The following is a 19,931-nucleotide window of genomic DNA, read 5'->3' on the forward strand; positions in this document are numbered from 1 at the left end:
CATGAGTTTTCCTGTCTCAGTCTCATATCCACAGCATCTGGCTAGAATTGGACCACACGATAAAATAAGTCAAATTCACCTCTATTCGACATTTCATTAAGGGCCAAGTCCCTGATCACACTGAGTACTGTAGACATTGTTTCCTCCATGGGAAGGAGGCACCATCACTCTCTCAAACTATCACCTCCAAATGTCAAACCTGGGCCTAACTGAACGTTAGCAAGTTGAAGTTCTACCCTAATTCTCCTCCAAGCCACTCCAAGTATGCTAAGGGTTTCACTATTTTAATTACATATATAGCACTATGTTTATTTTGCCCTTATAAAATTTTACTTTATAAGTTAACCTGCAATATTCAAATTCCCAAACAAACAAAAAGGGCAGAAAACACCATCAGACGGTTATACAAAGTAACTGTTACATGCTCCACTGTGGGCAATACTGGTATGGAAGATTACAGCACCGTGTTTCTTAATGCCCCTTGCTTGTGCTCTTTGTGACATCCTGAATATACTACATTAGATCAGCTTTCATGCAGTGGCTTAAAAGCTAGTTTTCTAGTAACCATGCCAACCACTATAACAGGTCATCCATGTAATGTTGGCTGTCCCTTCCATTGTGAAGGTAAGAGGGCAGAGACAGTCACCATCTCTCAGAGGACAGGGAAGATACGTATTTGTATGAAGCTGGAGAAGTATATCTGATCAGTACCAGAATTATCCTAGCTGTTTTGAAAAGAAAATAATTGTTTCTAGAGAGCTACGTCAGAAAGCCTTTCTGCCCTTAGATATGATGAGATTTTAAGAACTGTAGAGAAGAAAGTTTCTGGCAGATTATAATTTATCTTATTACAGTGTTTCATCAAACTGTTTCACTGATTCAGACATTTGGTTTACCTTAGGGTTTTGTTTTGTTTGGCAGAGCAACAGAAGAAATGGAAAAGAAAAAGAACTGATTTCCTTGGGAATTCCTGGCTGCATTATTATACAAACACCTGTATATGTAACAACGATGTGTTGACCAGTACCTCAGGTCATAATAAGATATATTTCTTTGATAGGCCACTTTTTGCTGCAATTGCCAGCCTGATATTCACGACACCTAATAAATCAGATTAGACTACTCTATTTTAAAAATGACAACCATCTAAAAAGGAATCCAGAAAGGCCCATACAGTGGACACTCTTGTTTCTGGCATTTATTCATTCTAGAATTTTACTGAGCTGCCCTCTGCAGATCTACAGTACATGGTAGATAATTTTCATAATGCTGACTCCAAGGTCCTGTAAGATCTGATGGACTGGCTGATTCATCAAGAAAGGATAAAACTGTATTTAACACTGCTTTGGTTCTAAGTATATCTTATTGTTTTCTGGACTTGCTGGATATAACAAGATATAAAATCTTCAGACTTTAATAACATTAACCTTAAACAAAGTTAATAAAAATGCTATCTAAAGGACCTAGTCAAATCATTAGATTATTATTTAGTGGTATCTATTTGAAAGCTAAAATAATTTTTAGCTTGGATTTAAAAAATCCACATAAAGTTTATCCCCAAGCTTAATATTAAGATGGAACAATTATTATTTATAACTTTCTATGTAAAATGAAAATGAACTATAGCAGGGATATGGGGAGACAACATAGTTCTATAACGTTAAAATTTGTTCCAGAGTAAGGCATGTTATAGAACATATCTTCAGTTTCAGAAAAGAAATAAATGAAAGAAGACACCAAGAAAAAAAAAAAAATCAAAGACCATACTTGGGGAACTTCAGAGGGCAAAAAAAGAAAGTCATTATGTCACCTTTTTACATAGGAAAGCATATACCACAGATCCAAATAACAGGTTCCATTGAAAAGTATTGTGGTAATAATAGGATAGTCAGAAAAGTCCCCTTAAATTGGTAAAAGTCCATGGATGAAAGATGAAATCACAAAGGAAATTAGAAAATACTTTGAGGATAACGGAAACAATACATTAAGATTTATGGGATGCAGGGGCACCTGGGTGGCTCAGTCGTTAAGTGTCTGCCTTCAGCTCAGGTCATGATCCCAGGGTCCTGGGATGGAGCCCCACATCGGGCTCCCTGCTCGGTGGGGAATCTGCTTCTCCCTCTCTCCCTCCCACTCCCCCTGCTTGTGTTCCCTCTCTCGCTGTCTCTCTCTCTCTCTCTGTCAAATAAATAAATAAATAAAATCTTAAAAACAAAAAAAAAATGACCTTTATGGAGTCTTAAAAAAAAAAAAGATTTATGGGATGCAGCTAACACATGGTTTCAGAAAATTTTACAGTGCTAAAGGCTTATATTAGAATATAGAAAAGATATAAAATCAATGCTCTAAGCTTTCACCTTGAGAAATTAGAAAAAGATCAAATTAAACTGTGAGTAAGTAGATGAAAGGAAATAATAAAAATAAGAATGGACATTAATGAATTAGTAAGTGGACAAACAATAGACAATCAAAAAGGGCAAATGTTTTTTTAAAAACAGATTACTAAAATTGATAATTCCCTAGCAAGACTGATCAAGAAAAAAAGAAAACACAAATGGTAATTTTCAGGAAAAGGAATGGGAACATTACTACAAATCCTATAGGCATTATTAGGATAATAAGAACATACCGTAATTCTAAGTTGAACTATTGTAAGATGGAAACCTTCTATACAATATTTATATTAGTCAGAGTATGATAAGCTACAGTATGATAATAAATAAACCCAAAAATCTAAGTGGTCTAACCTAAAAAAAAAAAAAAAAGGATATATTGTAAACAACTTCATGTCATTTCACCTTGTATGAAATGGACAAACTTATCAAAACACAACTTATCAAAACTGATAGAAGAAACAGAAAATCTAAATAGCCCACATTAGAAACTATAATTGAAAAAAACCTTACAATAAATAGAAGTCTAGGTCCAGATGGCTCTACCAGTGAATTCTACCAAACATTTACAGAAAAAATAATACCAATACCAATACTAATACCAATTCCTTCAGAAAATAGAGGATAAGGGTATACTTCTCAACCTGTTTTATAAAGTTAACATAACCTGATACTAAACCTGCCAAAAACACCACAAGAAAAGAAAATGAGAGACCAATATCCCTCATGGACAACGATGTTAAATTCTTAACAAAACAAGCAAATATATACAAAGATAATATATCACAATCAACAGGGCTTATATTAGGAAGGCTAGTTTCACATTAGGAAAAAAGTCAATGTTATTCATCACTTTAATAGAATAAAGGAGAAAAACCATCTGATTATCTCACAGATGCAGAAAAAGAACATTTAATAAAATTCAACACCTCTGCATAATAAAATTTCTTAGTGAGCCAGGAATAGAATGTAGCAGCTTCAATCTGATAAAAAATATCTATGAAAATCTACAGCTAACATTATACTTCTTGATGAAACATTAAATTCTCTTCCTCTAATAATGGAAACAAGGAAGAATGTTTGCTTTTATAATTTCTATGCAATTTTGTATCTCAAGTCCTAGCTAGTGCAATAAAGCAAGAAAAATAAGTAAAAGGCATAAAGGTGCAGTTGCTGTTATACACAGACAATATTATAGTGCATGTAGAAAACCCTATGGAATTTACAAAAAAAAAAAAAGACCTAATAGAACCAATATGTTAATTTATCAAGGTGATGAGATACAAGGTCATACACAAAAATTAACTGTATTTCTATGTTCTGGCAACAACAAATACTTGAAAACAAAAAATTTAAAAATTATACCTTTTACAACAGTATCAAAAAACACAAATACCAAGGAATAAAACTAATGAAAGATGGGTAAGACATCCAATACAAACTATACAACTTTGCTGAGAGAAACTTGAGAAGACTTTAATAAATGAGAACTATACCACATTCACAGATTGAAAGACTCAAGGACATCCATTATTGCCAGCAATCACTCTAAGAATTCTAGGCTTTTCTGAAGAAACTGATAGAAAATGATTCTAAAATACATAAGGACACGCAAAGGATCTAGAATAGGAAAATAATCTTTTAAAAAAGATCTGAATAGCAAATTAATCTCTTAAGAGATTATTTAATAATCTTTAAAATATTTTTTTGTTTGGAGGGCTTATGCTATCTCATTTCAAGACTATAAAGTTACAGTAATTAGACAAATGTAGTATTGGTCTAAGCATAGACAAACAGACTAAGGGAACAGAACAGAATCCAGAAACAGACCCACACATGTACATCAATTGATTTTTGACCAAGGTGCCAAGTCAATTCAATGGAGAAAGTAAAGTCTTTTTAATAAATGGTACTGAGAAACTAGATATTCATCCAAGTCAACTCCCATCTAATTTCACACACACAAATTGAGCTAAATCAGAGACCTGAATATAAAACCCGGAACTGTAAAATTTATAGAAGGAAAATAACTTCACAATTTTGGGTAATGGCAAAGATTACTTGGACAGGATGCAAAAAACAACATAAAAGGAAAAAACTGTTACATTGGATTTCATCAAAATTAAAAATTTATGTATCTGATAAAGGACTTGTATCCATAACATATAAAAACAAATCAATAATGGGTAAAAGATTTAAAAATAAGCAACTAATAAAAGATCTGTGAGAAGCCAATAAGCACATGAAAAGATGCTCATCATCATTAATCAGCAGGGAAATGCAAATTAAAAGCAGGTAAGATGCAGTTTATGACTACTAATATGCTAAAATCAAAGACTAACATCACCAAATGTTGGCTAGGATGTGGAGCAATTGGAACTCTAATATACTGTTGGTAGGAGCATTAAAAAATGGTGTAACTATTTTGGAGAGCTGTTTGGCAGTTTCTTATAAAGCTGAATATAACATTTACCATATGACCCAGGAATTTCATTCTGAGATAATTATTCAATATAAATGAAAACATTTATTTACCAAAAGAGTTGCACAAGACTGCTCTCAGCAACCTGAATGTCCATCAACAGGAAAGTGGACTAACACAGTAGAGTGTATTTATACAATGAAGTACCTTATCAATCTCATCAATAACAGGGAATGATCTATTGAAACAACATGGATGTATCTCAAAAACATCTTGTTGAGTGAAAGAAGCCAAATAAGAAATACATATTGTATGAGTCCTTGAAAATGAAAGAAAACGGGGCGCCTGGGTGGCTCAGTTGGTTAAGCGACTGCCTTCGGCTCAGGTCATGATCCCAGAGTCCTGGGATCGAGTCCCGCATCGGGCTCCCTGCTCTGCGGGGAGCCTGCTTCTCCCTCTCCCACTCCCCCTGCTTGTGTTCCCTCTCTCGCTGTCTCTCTCTCTGTCAAATAAATAAAATCTTAAAAAAAAAAAAAAAAAAGAAAATGAAAGAAAACGAATCTATGGTGATACATATAGAAGAGGTTGCTCAGAGAGGTGAGGGGATTGAGTAGGAAAGGGTTCCTTCTGGGAGAGTCTTGTGGTACAAAGGGGTGTAGGGGACAATTCTCAGCTGGTCAGACAGCTCCTACTCCACCACCATCATATGCACACCCTTGGTAACTCTTGGGTAACAGTTACCCATTGCACTGCTGCAATACTGATTATGCAGTACAATTCCTTTGAGAAAGAATATGGGACACAGAGTGTGTATATAATATGTATAAAATGCTATCTAGGGCGCCTGGGTGGCTCAGTCGTTAAGCGTCTGCCTTCGGCTCAGGTCATGATCCCAGGGTCCTGGGATCGAGTCCCACATCGGGCTCCCTGTTCGGCGGGAGGCCTGCTTCTCCCTCTCCCACTCCCCCTGCTTGTGTTCCTGCTCTCGCTGTCTCTCTCTGTCAAATAAATAAATAAAATCTTTAAAAAAAATGCTATCTATAGTGTGGAAATAAATGAAGATCAATCAAGTGGGAAAAGCTATTAATTCTGAGCTTGACGTAGGGAGTCAGCCACCATCACATGTGTTTTGCCAGAGACTCAAAGGCAGGCAGAGTGGAAAAGCTTTATAGTGGAAAAAAGGGAAGACTTCGGGTGTGCCTTGATTTCAAGGTGGCTGGCACGAGGAAGCTGTAGGTGGGCTAATGAGAAGCAGGGCATCCTAGGTGATTGATTAGGGGTGCATATTTGGCTTTCTCTGCTGGGTCCTAAGTTGAAAACAGAAACAGAAATTAGGGAAAGTGTCACTTAGTAATCAAGTCCTGACCATTTGGGGCTGATTGTTATAGAAGTTATTGTTTGGCTTACTGGATTGTCACTAGAGATAGCAATCTGGCTTCCTGCAAGTCTGACTTATAGCAGGCTGGTTGCCTGGCTTGTTTATCATTGATAAGGGGGCTGGCTTCTTGGGCAGGTTGTGGATGAAAGTCCTATTTTTTTTTTTTTAAAGATTTTATTTATTTGTTTGACAGAGACAGAGACAGCAAGAGCAGGAACACAAGCAGGGGGAGTGGGAGAGGGAGAAGCAGGCTTCCTGCTGAGCCGGGAGCCCGATGTGGGACTCGATCCCAGGACCCTGGGATCATGACCTGAGCCGAAGGCAGTCGCTTAACCAACTGAGCCACCCAGGCGCCCAAAAGTCCTATTTTTATATATGGTCTGGTTGTTGTCTAAACATGGAGTCTCTCATTATTCATCAGATCTGACTGATTAATGGAGAGACAGGGAGCAAACATATATTCATCACTGTTAACTGCCTAGGATGACATAAACTAAAACTCCCTATGAAGAACATTACTTAAAAGTGCTAAACACTAACTGGGGGCTAAGATAGTAGTATCCAGAGAAAAATAAATCTGTACTAAAAAAGTCTGATCTGTTAAAACCAGGGTATGCAGGAATCCAAGATGGATGTAGTTCCTGAAATCCTTCCTCCCTAGGTGAAGTTTTTTTTAAAGATTTTATTTATTTGACAGAGAGACACAGAATAAAATTAGCCAAGGTTCTTAAGCTAGTGTTTCTTAGCTTGGAATTCTTTTTTTTTTTTTTTTTAAGATTCTATTTATTTGTCTGACAGAGAGAGACACAGTGAGAGAGGGAACACAAGCAGGGGGAGTGGGAGAGGGAGAAGCAGGCTTCCCGCCGAGCAGGGAGCCCGATGTGGGGCTCGATCCCAGGATCCTGGCATCATGACCTGAGCCGAAGGCAGACGCTTAACGACTGAGCCACCCAGGCACCCCAGTCCCCAAGTGAAGTTTTGAAAGCTGGCACTGAAAGCCCAGGCTATTTGCTTCTTTCTTTTCAACTTTTACAACATTGAGATGAAATGCACATAACATAAAATTCACCATTTTAACCGTTTCAAAGTTACTGCAATTCAGTGGCTTGTAGTATATTTACAGTGTATTCCACGATATTTCCATCATACCAAAGAAAAACATAGTACTTGTTAGCAGCCAATCCCAAACCCCACCTCTACCTAGCCCCTTGCAACCAATAATCTGTTTTTTGTCTTTACAGACTTGCCTTTTTTAGACATTTCATATAAATGGATTGTATATTATGTGGCATTTTGTGCCTGGCTTCTTTCGCTGAGCATCATGCTTTCAAGGTTCATTCATGCTGTAGCACATATCAATACGTCATTCCCTTTTATGGCTGAATAATATTACATAATAGGGATGTGTCACATTTTAGTTATCCATCCCTCAGTTGATGGGCATTTGGGTTGTTTCCATTTTTTGGCTATTATGAATAATGATTTTATGAATATTCATGTACAAGTTTTTGTGTGAACACTGTTTTCAGTTCTACCTAGGAGCAGAGTTGCTGGATCATATGGTAACTCTGTGTTTAATTTTTTGAGGAACTGCCACTGTTCTCCAAAGTGGCCGCACCATCCGGGTTGTTGGCTATCGTATCTTGTGTCAGATTTTAGCCAACTGGAGGGAAGGAATGCTAGAGTGGACTCTCCCATGTATAGCAGCTTCAGAGGCGCCCTTCCTCCAGACTCTGCTTGGGAGGTGTGTCTGCTATTGGCTCAGCTACTCAGTTATTATCACCTGGGAGGGAGGGAGAGGACTTCTTCCTTCAACCACGCTGAGACCCAAGGACCAGTGGAAAGATCACATACTCTTTCCCTTCCCTTACCTATCTTTTCAGGTCATTTTTCATTCCTGTAAGTGGAGGTGTTTATTTCTTTTGTTTGTTTTGTTTACTTTGTTGGGGAGGAAAGAGAAGAATTAATAATGTTTTAAAGGCAGGAGCTTCTGCCTTCTTAGAATTCAGCCTCTAAGCAGCTTTCATGTAAAACTATCAGTAACAGAGGAAGCCACTGAGAACCTTAATTACATTCTTTGAAAGTTAAACTCAGTACAAATTTGTTCCATTTCTCTCAACCCAAATGCAAAGTTTATTAGGACATTTAGCCTCGGATTTCCAACCTCCTAAGTTGTAGCTGTCCTTCTCAAAGAGATATCCTATAACACCTGCAGATGGCAGATTTTGCCCACATTTCTATAGATCTGCCCAAGGAAGCTCAACTAAATTGCTTTCCGATGGAGATGTATGAACGTAAATTTATCAGGCAGTTACCTTTCTTGGAACTAAAATTTAGAGCATTTTAGAAGTAGCTTTAAAGAACCTAGCCATTTATCTCCTGTTCAAGCCTTTCTCAAATTTTTGCAGTAATCGGCTTTAAAATAATTGCACAATAATTTCTTCTTCTCAAAGGTTCTTTAAGATTTTAGAAGGAATGCAACCCTTGCCAAGTCAAGCAGTTCAGGAGAAATCTTAATGTCTACTTCTCACGGCTAAGCAGGCCAAAAAAGTATAGGGAAATAAATGGAAACTGGCTTTCTGAACACCAGGAATGGGCCAAATAATATGCTTCACAGTTTATAAATGTTATTACATTTAATCTTCACAATAGCCTTATAGCACAGGTCCTTTTGTCTCTTTTTTACAGATAAGGAAATGGGCTTAGAAAGGTGACATTAATCTCCCAGGATCACATCAGTAAATAAACTGAAGAACCCGGGCTTCAGAGTTGGTGCAGTGCCCTGGTTACCCGCCAGTGCGCTGGAGTCAGACTGCCTGTATTCAAGCCCTAACCCTACCACTTACTGTGTGATGTTGGACAAGCCACTTTATTTCTCTAAGCCTTGGTTTCCTCCTCAGTGAAATGCACACACGAGTAGTATCTATCAGCTGTGTGCATTAAATGAGATAATGCTTGTGTAAGCTAGTGCAACATGATTTCTGAGTTACTTGTGATTTTTTGATTTGTCAGCAGCACCTGCTTTCTCCATGAGTGATGAGATTCTCACCTACTTTTCCAGCTTAGAGATGAAGACACGGGAAAAGTCCCCTCATCCTCTGCTTCAGCAAAAAGCGAAAGTGAAAATTCCTAAACTATTGAAAAATACTCACTAATCATAACTGAATAATTAATGAACAGGTGAAACAGTTTCTGATGAAACTCTAATGAGGTGATGTCCGGGTATCTTTTTTTCCACAGAGAATATTATATTTCTTTTTTCTTTCTTTTTTTTTTTTTTTAAGATTTATTTATTTGAGAGAGAGAGAGCACATGCACAAGCAGGGAGAGGGGCAGAGGGAGAGGGAGAGAAGAAGACTCCCTTCTGAGCGTGGAGCCCAACGTGGGTCTTGCTCTCAGGACCCTGAGATCATGACCTGAACCGAAATCAAGAGTCAGATGCTCAATCAACTGAGCCACCCAGGCGCCCTGAGAATATTATATTTCTTGACTTGAGTCTGAGGAAAAAATACAGATGTGGCATAGCCTAAGCATCAATACTGTGTGAGCCCAGCTTGTGCATCTCAGCAGCTCCCATACCACTCCACAGAGCATGAGCATACAATGGAAGCACTCTAGTGGTTAACCCACTGGAGACGCATCCCAAATGTTTTGACAGTAGGAATCGCTACATCCTAGCCTAAAGCGGTATTCGCTGCTCCTCTGGTCTGGACTGCATGTAACATTAGTAATCTGTTGCGTCCTTCTAAGATGAATGATGTTTTTCCCACTTCCCAAAGAAGCTAATATTCAAGCAGCCAGGAAGGCCTCTTTGACAGCAGGAAGACCTTGGTTCAAGCTCCATTTCCATGAATCACTAAGGCTCAGAACCTCACCTGTTAAGAGGATAAAACCACCTACTGAACACAATGATTACAAGAAATTAAATGAGATCATGCATATAAAGTGCTTAGCATAACTATAGCAAGAACCCAATATATGGTGGCTCTAATTATTATGTCCATTGTGGAAAACTGTAAATAACAGAAAAGTGTAAGGAAGAAAAAAAGTCACCTTTAATTTCCCCTCCCAAAGGCAACTACTATTAACTTCTAGTCAGTCACCCTCTCTCTGTAGGTAGTTTGTCTTTATCATAGCACACACACACTACGCAGTCTGGGTTTGTTTTGTTTTGTCTTTTTGGCCTATTAATATAACTTACATAGATTGCCACACAATTAATAGCTAGGAAGTGCTTCTTTACGGCTTCTAATGAAATAGCTTTTCCTAGTTATGAAGCCTTTGGGGATGAAATAGTCCTGCCTACCTCATTTCCTACCACTCTGGGATCTGCCCTCCTGGCCTTGGGAATCCTCAAATCTGTCACCATCATCGCTTAGGACCTCTGCAACGAATCCCCTAAGTGCTTATAGGGTGTTGAGTGTGCAGGCGCCCCAAAACCCAAAGGCAGGACTCTGTAGGCTACAATGTAAGGTGGTGCAGACAGCCTTACTTCCACAACCATCTGCTCAACTGCCTCTCAAATTTTTCCCCCCACACATTATAACAGAAGCTGCAAAAAAACCAAGAACCAAACCTGCAAACATGCTCATCTGCCTTTAGCTGAAGTTCAATCTCTTCCTTCCTCAATACCTTTTCTCATACCTTCTTTTCAAAGAAAAAGCAAGATGTATTATTTGGCTGAAATATTTAAAAAACCAGCCAGAATGTCAAAATTTAATTTGGTTCTTAACATTTGAGTTGCCCAAACTGTACTGTCCATGCTGACCCACCCCTCATTCTCTACTGATATCATCTCTTGCTTTTTCAAAGAACATAACTGTCTAATTATGGAGCTTAAAAATTTACCTCTAGATATAGAATTAGAGACAAACAAAAATTATATTTAGAGTAAAGATAATCATCTATAACATTTATTTTGGCCAACTATCTGGTTTTGGGGGGATTTTGGAACCACTGTTTGTTATTATTACCGTTCCTATTATAGTTGATACTAAAGAAACAGTTTTCCAGAAGAAAAATGCCTATGTGCCTAAACAGAGAAGGCATTAAAATTCACTGAGAAAGAGAAGATTGTCTTCTCCCGAAGACTCTGGCTCTATCAACAATGAGCTGCGTGACCTCCAGGAGCCCAAATTCTCTGAGCTCTACTTCCCCATCTAAAAACAGGGATAATGCTCTCCACTTGGTCAGCCTTACAGAAATTTTTATTCAGAGCAAATTAAATAATGAATGTAAAAGTAAGTTGTAGCTTGTAAAAAGCTAAACAAACACGTGTGTGTGGGGGTGGGTATTTTGCTAATAAATAAAAAGGCAGGAGAGAAAAGACAATGTTAAACACATCCTTAAGTGCCTTTTATCTGTACAGTCAACAACTGTCCTGAAATGTTAAAAACAGATCATTGTGAATTATTCCATCCTTGACTGTCCAGTTTTCCTCCACACATGCAACATGCTAATTAGAGGACCGGCTGTCTTCGTGCTGTGTTAGAGGGGAAGGAAGTGTTAGAACAAAATGGACTGGCATGCTATCCCATGGAGTTTATGCCAGCTAAGGAAGGACTGAGGGAAGTTAAGGAGTTAGATGTACAGAGGATGAGGCTCGCTGAGGTTACAAGAATTTGAAACTACAAAAAAAGGTATAAACAGCTTAGAATTTAAAGAAGTGTTAAGAGATGGCTTTTCCCAAAGAGGGGAGCCATTATCCAAACCCCTAGACAAGTGATTTTACGAAGCTATTATATGTAGCTCCTCCAGAGCCTGACATTTGATTACATTTAAAATTCATCTTTCGCTTCCCTTTTCCTTCCTCCCCCATACACCATGTGTTCTTGCCCCAACCTCCCACTTTTCCCTCCTTTGATTTATTTCCATTTCAATCCCTTTTGAATGTCTAGCTCCAGTTCTGCACTGGCTTCCCTAACCTCTCCTTGCTTGGCTCTCCCTGGTGCACACCTCCTGCCCGCAGCACCAGGTATCCACGTTCCTCTTTGGAAAAATCACACCTCATTCTTACAGAGGAGACTAGAAAATTATTCTGAACTATATTGTTGTTGTTGTTGTTGTTGTTTTAACAGAAAGATAAGAGCTTTAAATTCCAGGCTGTTTCCCTATGAGGAGAGGACGTGGGAGGGAGAGAAGCAATGGTAGTTCCAAACCGGCTCAGACTTGGTCATTGGTGGTGGCAGGATGCCATTCTCATTCCATCCGGGCAGGATCCGCTGGCCAGAGGCATTCAGTCAAAGCAGGGTGGGGGGGGAGGGGGGAGAGGGAAACAGGTAGGCTGATAGAGACTCGCAAAGATGGAGAGAAAGAAAAGGAAGTAAAAGAAAGCGAAGAGTTGATGGGGTCGGGCAACAGAAACAAGGAAGAAGTTGGTGGGGGCGGGGGGGGGGACAGAGCAGGGATTAAAGTGAAAGGGAAAACAAGGAGGGGCTGAAGAGAGAAACAGAAACAAACCGGGAGGGAGAAGACAGAAGCGGCCGGGGGGGGGGCGGGGGGGACGGGAGAGTTGAGCGTGGGAGCCAGAGGCCGGGCGGGAGAGAAGGGAGGAGGGCGCGGGAGAGACTGCCATGCCTAGGCTCGGTCTATGTGTTTACTTCCTTACACTGTCATCGGTAGCTGCCTTATCTATTTTCACCTCTGGCAGGAGCCGCCCGCCGATGTGGGAGCCCGGGCCGCCGATGAGGGACACCACGCCGTTGCAGTCGACCGTGCTGTTGCGCTTGACGCTGCGCCGCAGGCTGGGGAAGATGCGCGAAGAGCGGCTGGCCTGGCTGTAGCCGCTGTAGCCGCTGTAGCTGCTGCGGCGCTCGCGGGCCCGGATCGGGATGAAGAGCGAGTCCCGGCGGCCCTCGCTCTCCTCCACCGTGCTGTGCTCGTCGTCCGCGAACTCGTTCTCCGAGCCCGGGTCGCGGAACCGCCCGGGCCCCCTGAAGCTGAAGATGCTGCTTTTGCTGTTGTGCCGGGAGAGGAACGGGGAGCCCGGGATGCTGAGCAGTGACTGCAGGGGCAAGGAGACAGAGAAAGACACAGAGGCACCGTGAGACGGGAAGGGGACCCCGCACAGGCTGAGCAAAGGCTGTTTGCCTCCCCATCCTGGCCCCAGCCTTGCACTCCTGCTATCGGAACACAAGTGTTCCCAGAAAGCACTTCCGGGTGTTGCGTTTGTAGTACTTCTCAACACCCGTAAGCACTCACTTCTTGCCCCATAGCCTCGCAACCAGCCAACCATACCCAAATCCTACTCACCGTTCACCCATGCACTGCAACGATGCTCTTATCTCGAGCTCTATGTAGCTAATCCCCCGGGAAACACATCGGTGTGTCTGTTTCTCATTACTCTGAGCTCACATCAAGTGTGCCTTTCATTTACTCAAGCTAGAGTCCATGCCACACTTGACAAAAAGGACAGAATGTAAAAGTGCTTTGTCACTTGCTATTCTCTCAATGAGTACACGCCCTGGAGGTAAGTCCTATGCCAACAGTGGTCTTGAAGCATGTTTTGTTCAGCTGAATATCAGGTATGCTCCCACCTACTCCATTTTAAAGTCAACATTTTTTTCATCAAAAGTTTATTTTTTTAAAAGATTTTATTTGAGAGAGAGTGCAAAGAGAGAGAGAGAGCATGAGGGGGTGGGAGGAGGGGTAGAGGGAGAGGGTGAAGCAGGCTCCCCACTGAGCAGGGAGTAGGGAGCGGGATGTGGGGCTAGATCCCAGGACCCTGGGATCATGACCTGAGCCAAAGGCAGATGCTTAATGGACTAAGCCACCCAAGTGCCTCCATCAAAAGTTTAAATATGTAAATTACATAATTCCCAGCACTATTTATTTATGTATTTATTTATGTAGGTTCCACATGCAGTGTGGAGCCCAACTCGGGGCTTGAACTCACAACCCTGAGATCAAGACCCAAGCTGAGATCAATAGTCACACGCTTAACCAACTGAGCCACCCAAGTGCCCTCTGCACTGACACTGTATTTATTTTTATTACTATTATTATTATTTTTTAGATTTTATTTATTTATTTGAGAGAGAGAATGAGAGAGAGCACGAGCAGAGTGAGGGGCAGAGGGAGAAGCAGACTCCCTGCTGACAGGGAGCCCAGTGTGGGGCTTGATCTCAATCCCGGGACTCCAGGATCATGACCTGAGCAGAAAGCAGATCCTCAACCGACTGAGCCACCCATGTGCCCCTGCACTGACAATTTAAAATAAAACTTTTATTTATCACTTACAAATTTCTCCTCATTTCTTTTTCTCTTTCAACCCATACTTCCAATCCCATATTCCCTAGAGAATTGTATGCTAATGTATATTTTTATGCTTTACTATATTTTATTGATCACCTTTGATCAATAATTTTCTTCAACAAAAAGTTATAAATAAACTGTACTTAAAATTTAAAAAAAATTCCTGTGACCATGAGTCTCTAAGAATTTTTAAAAATTCTCTTGGATTGATTTTTTATTACAATTCTTATCAGTAAGATTGATCAAGATATATACATACACATTTTATAAGTAATTACTAAGCTTAAAAAGAAAATTTTATTAAAATGTATCTCTTAGTGAGTTTTTTTTCCAATTGGTGTTTTGGTGATGAAATATTTGTAGACAGTATTATTTATTATTAGAATCAAACATGGCTCAACATCAACTCTCCCTTCCCTATCTAATATTTAGAGTTTTAAAAAATTTTATTTTATTTTATTTATTTTTTTAAAGATTTATTTATTTATTTGAGAGAGTGAGAATGAGAGAGAGTACATGAGAGGGGGGAGGGTCAGAGGGAGAAGCAGGCTCCTCGCTGAGCAGGGAGCCCGATGCGGGACTCGATCCCGGGACTCCAGGATCATGACCTGAGCCGAAGGCAGTTGCTTAACCAACTGAGCCACCCAGGCGCCCTAAAATTTTATTTTATTTATTTGACAGAGAGAGACACAGCAAGAGAGGGAACACAAGCAGGGGAAGTGGGAGAGGGAGAAGCAGGCTTCCCACCGAGCAGGGAGCCTGATACGGGGCTCGATCCCAGGACTCTGGGGTCATGACCTGAGCCGAAGGCAGACGCTTAACAACTGAGCCACCCAGGCGCCCCTAATATTTAGATTTTTAAGTGCTGAGAAACCTTATTCACATAAATAGTATCTTGGAACAGAAGAATTTGGTTATAGTAATGGCACTCAATTCTTTGATCTCCTTTCAAATGATACACCAGAATCACAGAGTAAGCTATCAGCACAATTTATCTTAATGATCTGTTGGCTGACAATCAAATCAGGTAGTCTTTCGACTTTACTGAAAGCAAAGAACTCTAAACCACTCAACTTGCCCCATGATTTGTTACCTAGTTGTTAGAAGTATTCCATTTCTTGATTTCTGAGGATGCCAAAAAGGATTCATTTTTATTTACTAATAAAAATATGGGTTACTCTTAAAGAGGTTATTCTTTTACTTAAAGGAACATTATTTAACCCAAAAGAAATGGTTGGAATAATCAAAATATCATTAATTTCAATACATCACTGCCAACATTTTTTCCAACATTAATTTTTTAATAAAATAATTTTATCTTATTACATGCTTTAAAGATACTTTCATCAAAACCTTAAAGCCACAGATTTAGCTCATTTAATTTACAAAACTATCTACCATATGATATAGTTAGCAAAGCCAGTCCTTATTGTCAAAGCAATTGGCCAAATCAGATTTATTTTTATTTGAAAAATTATGACCTTATTTTTCCTTTGTAATAAATATACTAATATGTATCCAAGTGACATCTATCCCACTCCTGAATTTAAAATACCCCAAAGGCCCTGATTATAAGACAGGTAAATTTGGAAAGCCTTACAATGGATTTAAATTTTCTGGGTTAAAGAAAACTTAAAGACACTAATATTTTCAATTGTCCTTTTGTTTGGCATCCCCTAAATTTTTATACCTTAGGGCAATGTGCTATGCTGAAGGCAATGCCTTCCTATTGTGCCTCTGATTTTGTTCTAATGAGAAATGGTAAGGTGGCAGACACAGAGACAGCGACTTTTGGAAGAGTTTATTACTTAATAGCTCTCAAGAGAAGGGGGCATGCCACGCCATGCCAGGCAGGGCCTCATGAGGAGGTACTAGGGTCAGTTAGGAGGCAAAAGGAGCAAGGGAAAAGCATGGTTCCGAACCTGTATGATGGTTTCCTCAGAAGGAACGGCTGAGGCAGAGTAGGCACATCTGACAAGTTTAGGATTGGGCGGTTTGAGTAATTTCAGCAGGCTCTGGTCTATAGGAGTGGTCCTAGCTAAAAGTGATTGAGGGCAGGGGAAACTTTGGTTTGGTGTGTCTTGGTGTGTGAGCGTTAGATAAAAAGTTGGGGCTGAGGGTTTGGATTGGTTGATTTGTATATGAAAGGCACACTTCCAGACAAGTTGTTCACTGTCTAGGAATGAAGTTTGCACTGGGAGGGGCAGTCTCTCCCCAGCTAGCAAGCCTCCTAAAATGTCAAAGCATCATAAAATACAGAAAATAAAAACGATAATACAGTAAGATCCCTTGGGGCGCCTGGGGGCTCAGGTCATGATCCTGGGATTGAGCCCCATGTCGGGCTCCCAGCTCAGCAGGGAGTCTGTTTCTCCCTCTCCCTCTCCCCCGGTTTGTGCTCTATCTCTCTCAAATGAATAAATAAAATCTTTTTTCAAAAAAAAATACAGTCAGATTCCAAGATTGGATTGCAGGGGGAGGGGGATAGGAAATATCTTTGAGCTTCTACCCACACGTTCAGTTCAGCTGAGGTTCTGTGTTAGATGTTAATAAAAGTGCCTTGGGTGTATATATCTCCCTAGATGTTAATGAACAGTGCCTTGGGCATATGTATCTCCCTTGCAGGGCTCACTAAAGAGAAATATGGCCAGGACAAGACAAGACTCAGGCACTCTTGGCCTCCTTTGCTGAATCCCATGATAACACTTAATATCATCAATCAATGTCCTAAAAATGTCCTTCAAGATCCTTCCAGCTTTGACCCTAATTTAGTTTTTCCATTTTATCTTTCACTCTTTCCCCTCACAGACCCGACCATGGAGCCACACTGCCTGCAGGTCTGTATGTTCTGCACTTCCAGCTGTGGAAATCCTCGCCACTGTCCATGGTCCAGCCCTTCAGCTTCTTCCTCTATAAACCTCCTTCACCCTTCCACAGCCCCGAGCCTCTGTTTTACAGTACTTGAGCTCTACTTTCTTTTTTCTTTTTTTTTTTTTTAAAGATTTTATTTATTTGACAGAGAGAGACACAGAGAGAGAGGGAACACAAACAGGGGGAGCGGGAGAAGGAGAAGCAGGCTTCCTGCTGAGCAGGGAGCCCGATGCGGGGCTCGATCTCAGGACTCTGGGATCATGACCTGAGCCGAAGGCAGACGCTTAACGACTGAGCCACCCAGGCGCCCCGAGCTCTACTTTCTACTACAGTTCTTTATATACATGCTTTTAGCTTTCCTTTTTAACCAACTACAAGCTCTTTGGGGGCAATCTGCCTGATTCATCTTTGTATCTCCTGGAGTGCTTTGTATATTGTAGGTACAGTGCTTAATTTAATGAACATGTATTTAGATTATATACTGTAAATTAGCCCCCCACACCTGAGCATTACCCCGCACCTGCATTGGGTCACTGCCTCACTTCTCATAGAAGTTCACGTCCCTGGACTAAATCTGTGGTTTTACATTAAGCCAATGCTGGCTGCTGACACTACACGGTACATTAGGAAAGAGGCTTCATTTATTTGACAAATGATCATTAAATACCCACTGTGTATTAAGTGAGATGGATATAGTGGTAAAGAAGAAATACAACATGGTCCCTGCTCTCTTACACCCTGCAGCCTAGTCAGAAATATATACTATATGAGATCTATTCTTAACTGATAGGGAAGTGATAAGTAACATAATGATCAATTCAGTGACCTACAAACACACAGAAATGAGGATCCTAAGACAATACACACTAAAAGAAAACAATCTATTATTCTTTAATTTCCTGTTCCATTCTTGGCAAAAGAGTTGCCTGTAATAAATGTGGAAGGGGAAAAGATAATTTGCCCCATCTCTCCTTGGACCCAGCATTCAATCTTGCTCTAGCCCATTCTCTAAGGAGATACGTCTTGAGGTTATCCACCTCAGCCTCTCTCCAGTCTCAGCTTCCCTGGGCTGGAGGGTTTCAGTGATGACTCAGGACCCTTGGCTCTATTAACTCCTGGGATCCAGGCTGCTTTATAAAATGCGTGGGCCTTAGCTTCTGTCTTCAAAATCTTCCCTGTCCACCAATCAGGAGCTTCTGGTCCCTTTCAGGCAGGCACATCACAGCTAACTAAATATACTACCTTAGGTCTAGGTGCTTGCTTAGGAGAATGGCTCTGGGGTGTTCTTGATTTGAGGAGGTGGCCCTCATATTTTTCCATGGAAAAACTGAGGATTTTAGGGCATCCATGTCAGCCGTCTGTTGGGACAAGGCTTAACAGTGACTGGGATGCTTAGAATGTGACAATTTGGTGATTTAAATGTTCTATGTCCATGCCATATTTCACTTTTTCTTCACTTCACTTTTTCTTCCCCAAACAGCAGGCATTCTCAAAGTGTGGTGTAGCGACTCCTGGGGGTCCTGTGATCCTTTTAAGGGGGCTCAAGAGGTCAAAACTATTTCATAAATACTAAGATGATATCTGCCTTTATCACTTTCATTTTCTCACAAGTATAGAGTGGACTCTGGGAGCCTGACAGTTTCACAGTATTTGGACTTTCCTGATGAATTGGTAGTGATAATAATGTATGTGATTTTTTAATACTGTGTGTCAGTACTTGGAAGATCTGTGTAACTCAGTGAACCAGTATTTCCCAAATGATCAGTGCATGATACTACAAATCATTCATGAGTTATAGATCTATGGTGCTAATACAGCAAAGGATTCTTATTTATTTATTTATTTTAAAAAGATTTATTAATTTCAATTTTTTTTTTTTTGAGCGAGCAAGAGAGCGTGAGGGGGAGGGGTAGAGGGAGAGTGAGAAAGAGAAAGTCTTAAGTAGACTCCATGCTGAACCAGATGTGGGGCTCGATCCCATGACCCTGAGATCAAAATCTGAGCTGAAACCAAGATTTGGACGCTCCATCGACTGCGCCACCCAGGTGCCCCAAGGTCCTCAATTTTTAAGGACATCAAGGGGTCCTAAGACCAAAAAGCTTGAGAAATGCTGCAAAGGAAAAATTAAAATACTATGAAAAACTGATAATACTTACTATTTATGAACTGTCCTAAGCCCTATAACAAAAGCAGTAATTTTATAGAGAAATGAGTAGGAGATGGGGTGGGCAGATGTCTTAAGGGGCTCTCTGAAGATCTGGCAATAAAGGAGACGGACATACACCTGAACTGGCCATGGGAAACAGAAGCCACATTCACTGGTGAGCCAATAAGAGAAGACCATGTATGTGTGGTGGTGAGTGGGGAGGGGTGGCTATATACCGTAGTGTTCAGGAGTACAAGCTCTGCGGTCTGAAGGACCTCGTTCAAATCCTGATTCTAACACCTATTAGCCATATGACCTTAGGTGAGTTAGTTAATCTCTCTTGGCCTTAGTTTCCTCAGTCATTCTTCCAGATAAAACCAGAGAAACTGCAGAATAGTCCTGGGACAAAGAATATGACTTCCATGTGGGGTTTCTCAGCAAGTCTTGGCAGACAGCCATGCCCTCTAGGAA

General features: G+C 40.4%; 1 protein-coding gene across 3 annotated transcripts in view; it reads right to left on the minus strand.

The window, feature by feature from the left end:
- Positions 1-19,931, minus strand: part of SCN8A (sodium voltage-gated channel alpha subunit 8) — a 118,723-nt gene that overhangs the window by 48,671 nt on the left and 50,121 nt on the right. For 2 of the 3 annotated variants that reach the window (XM_064591230.1, XM_064591231.1), the window contains exons 11-12: positions 12,995-13,196; positions 5,778-5,785 (exon numbers count right to left, since the gene is read on the minus strand). In XM_064591230.1, coding sequence (XP_064447300.1) covers positions 5,778-5,785; positions 12,995-13,196 — 210 coding nt within the window. Of the gene's footprint in view, positions 1-5,777; positions 5,786-9,551; positions 9,555-12,833; positions 13,197-19,931 lie in introns of all 3 variants that reach the window. The other variant, XM_064591229.1, reaches the window with a different exon arrangement.

The sequence above is a fragment of the Mirounga angustirostris genome, unplaced genomic scaffold (assembly GCF_029215605.1).
Source record: "Mirounga angustirostris isolate CCGP_5_RB_7025 unplaced genomic scaffold, mMirAng1.0.hap1 SCAF_5, whole genome shotgun sequence".
NCBI classification, from domain to species: Eukaryota; Metazoa; Chordata; class Mammalia; order Carnivora; family Phocidae; genus Mirounga; species Mirounga angustirostris.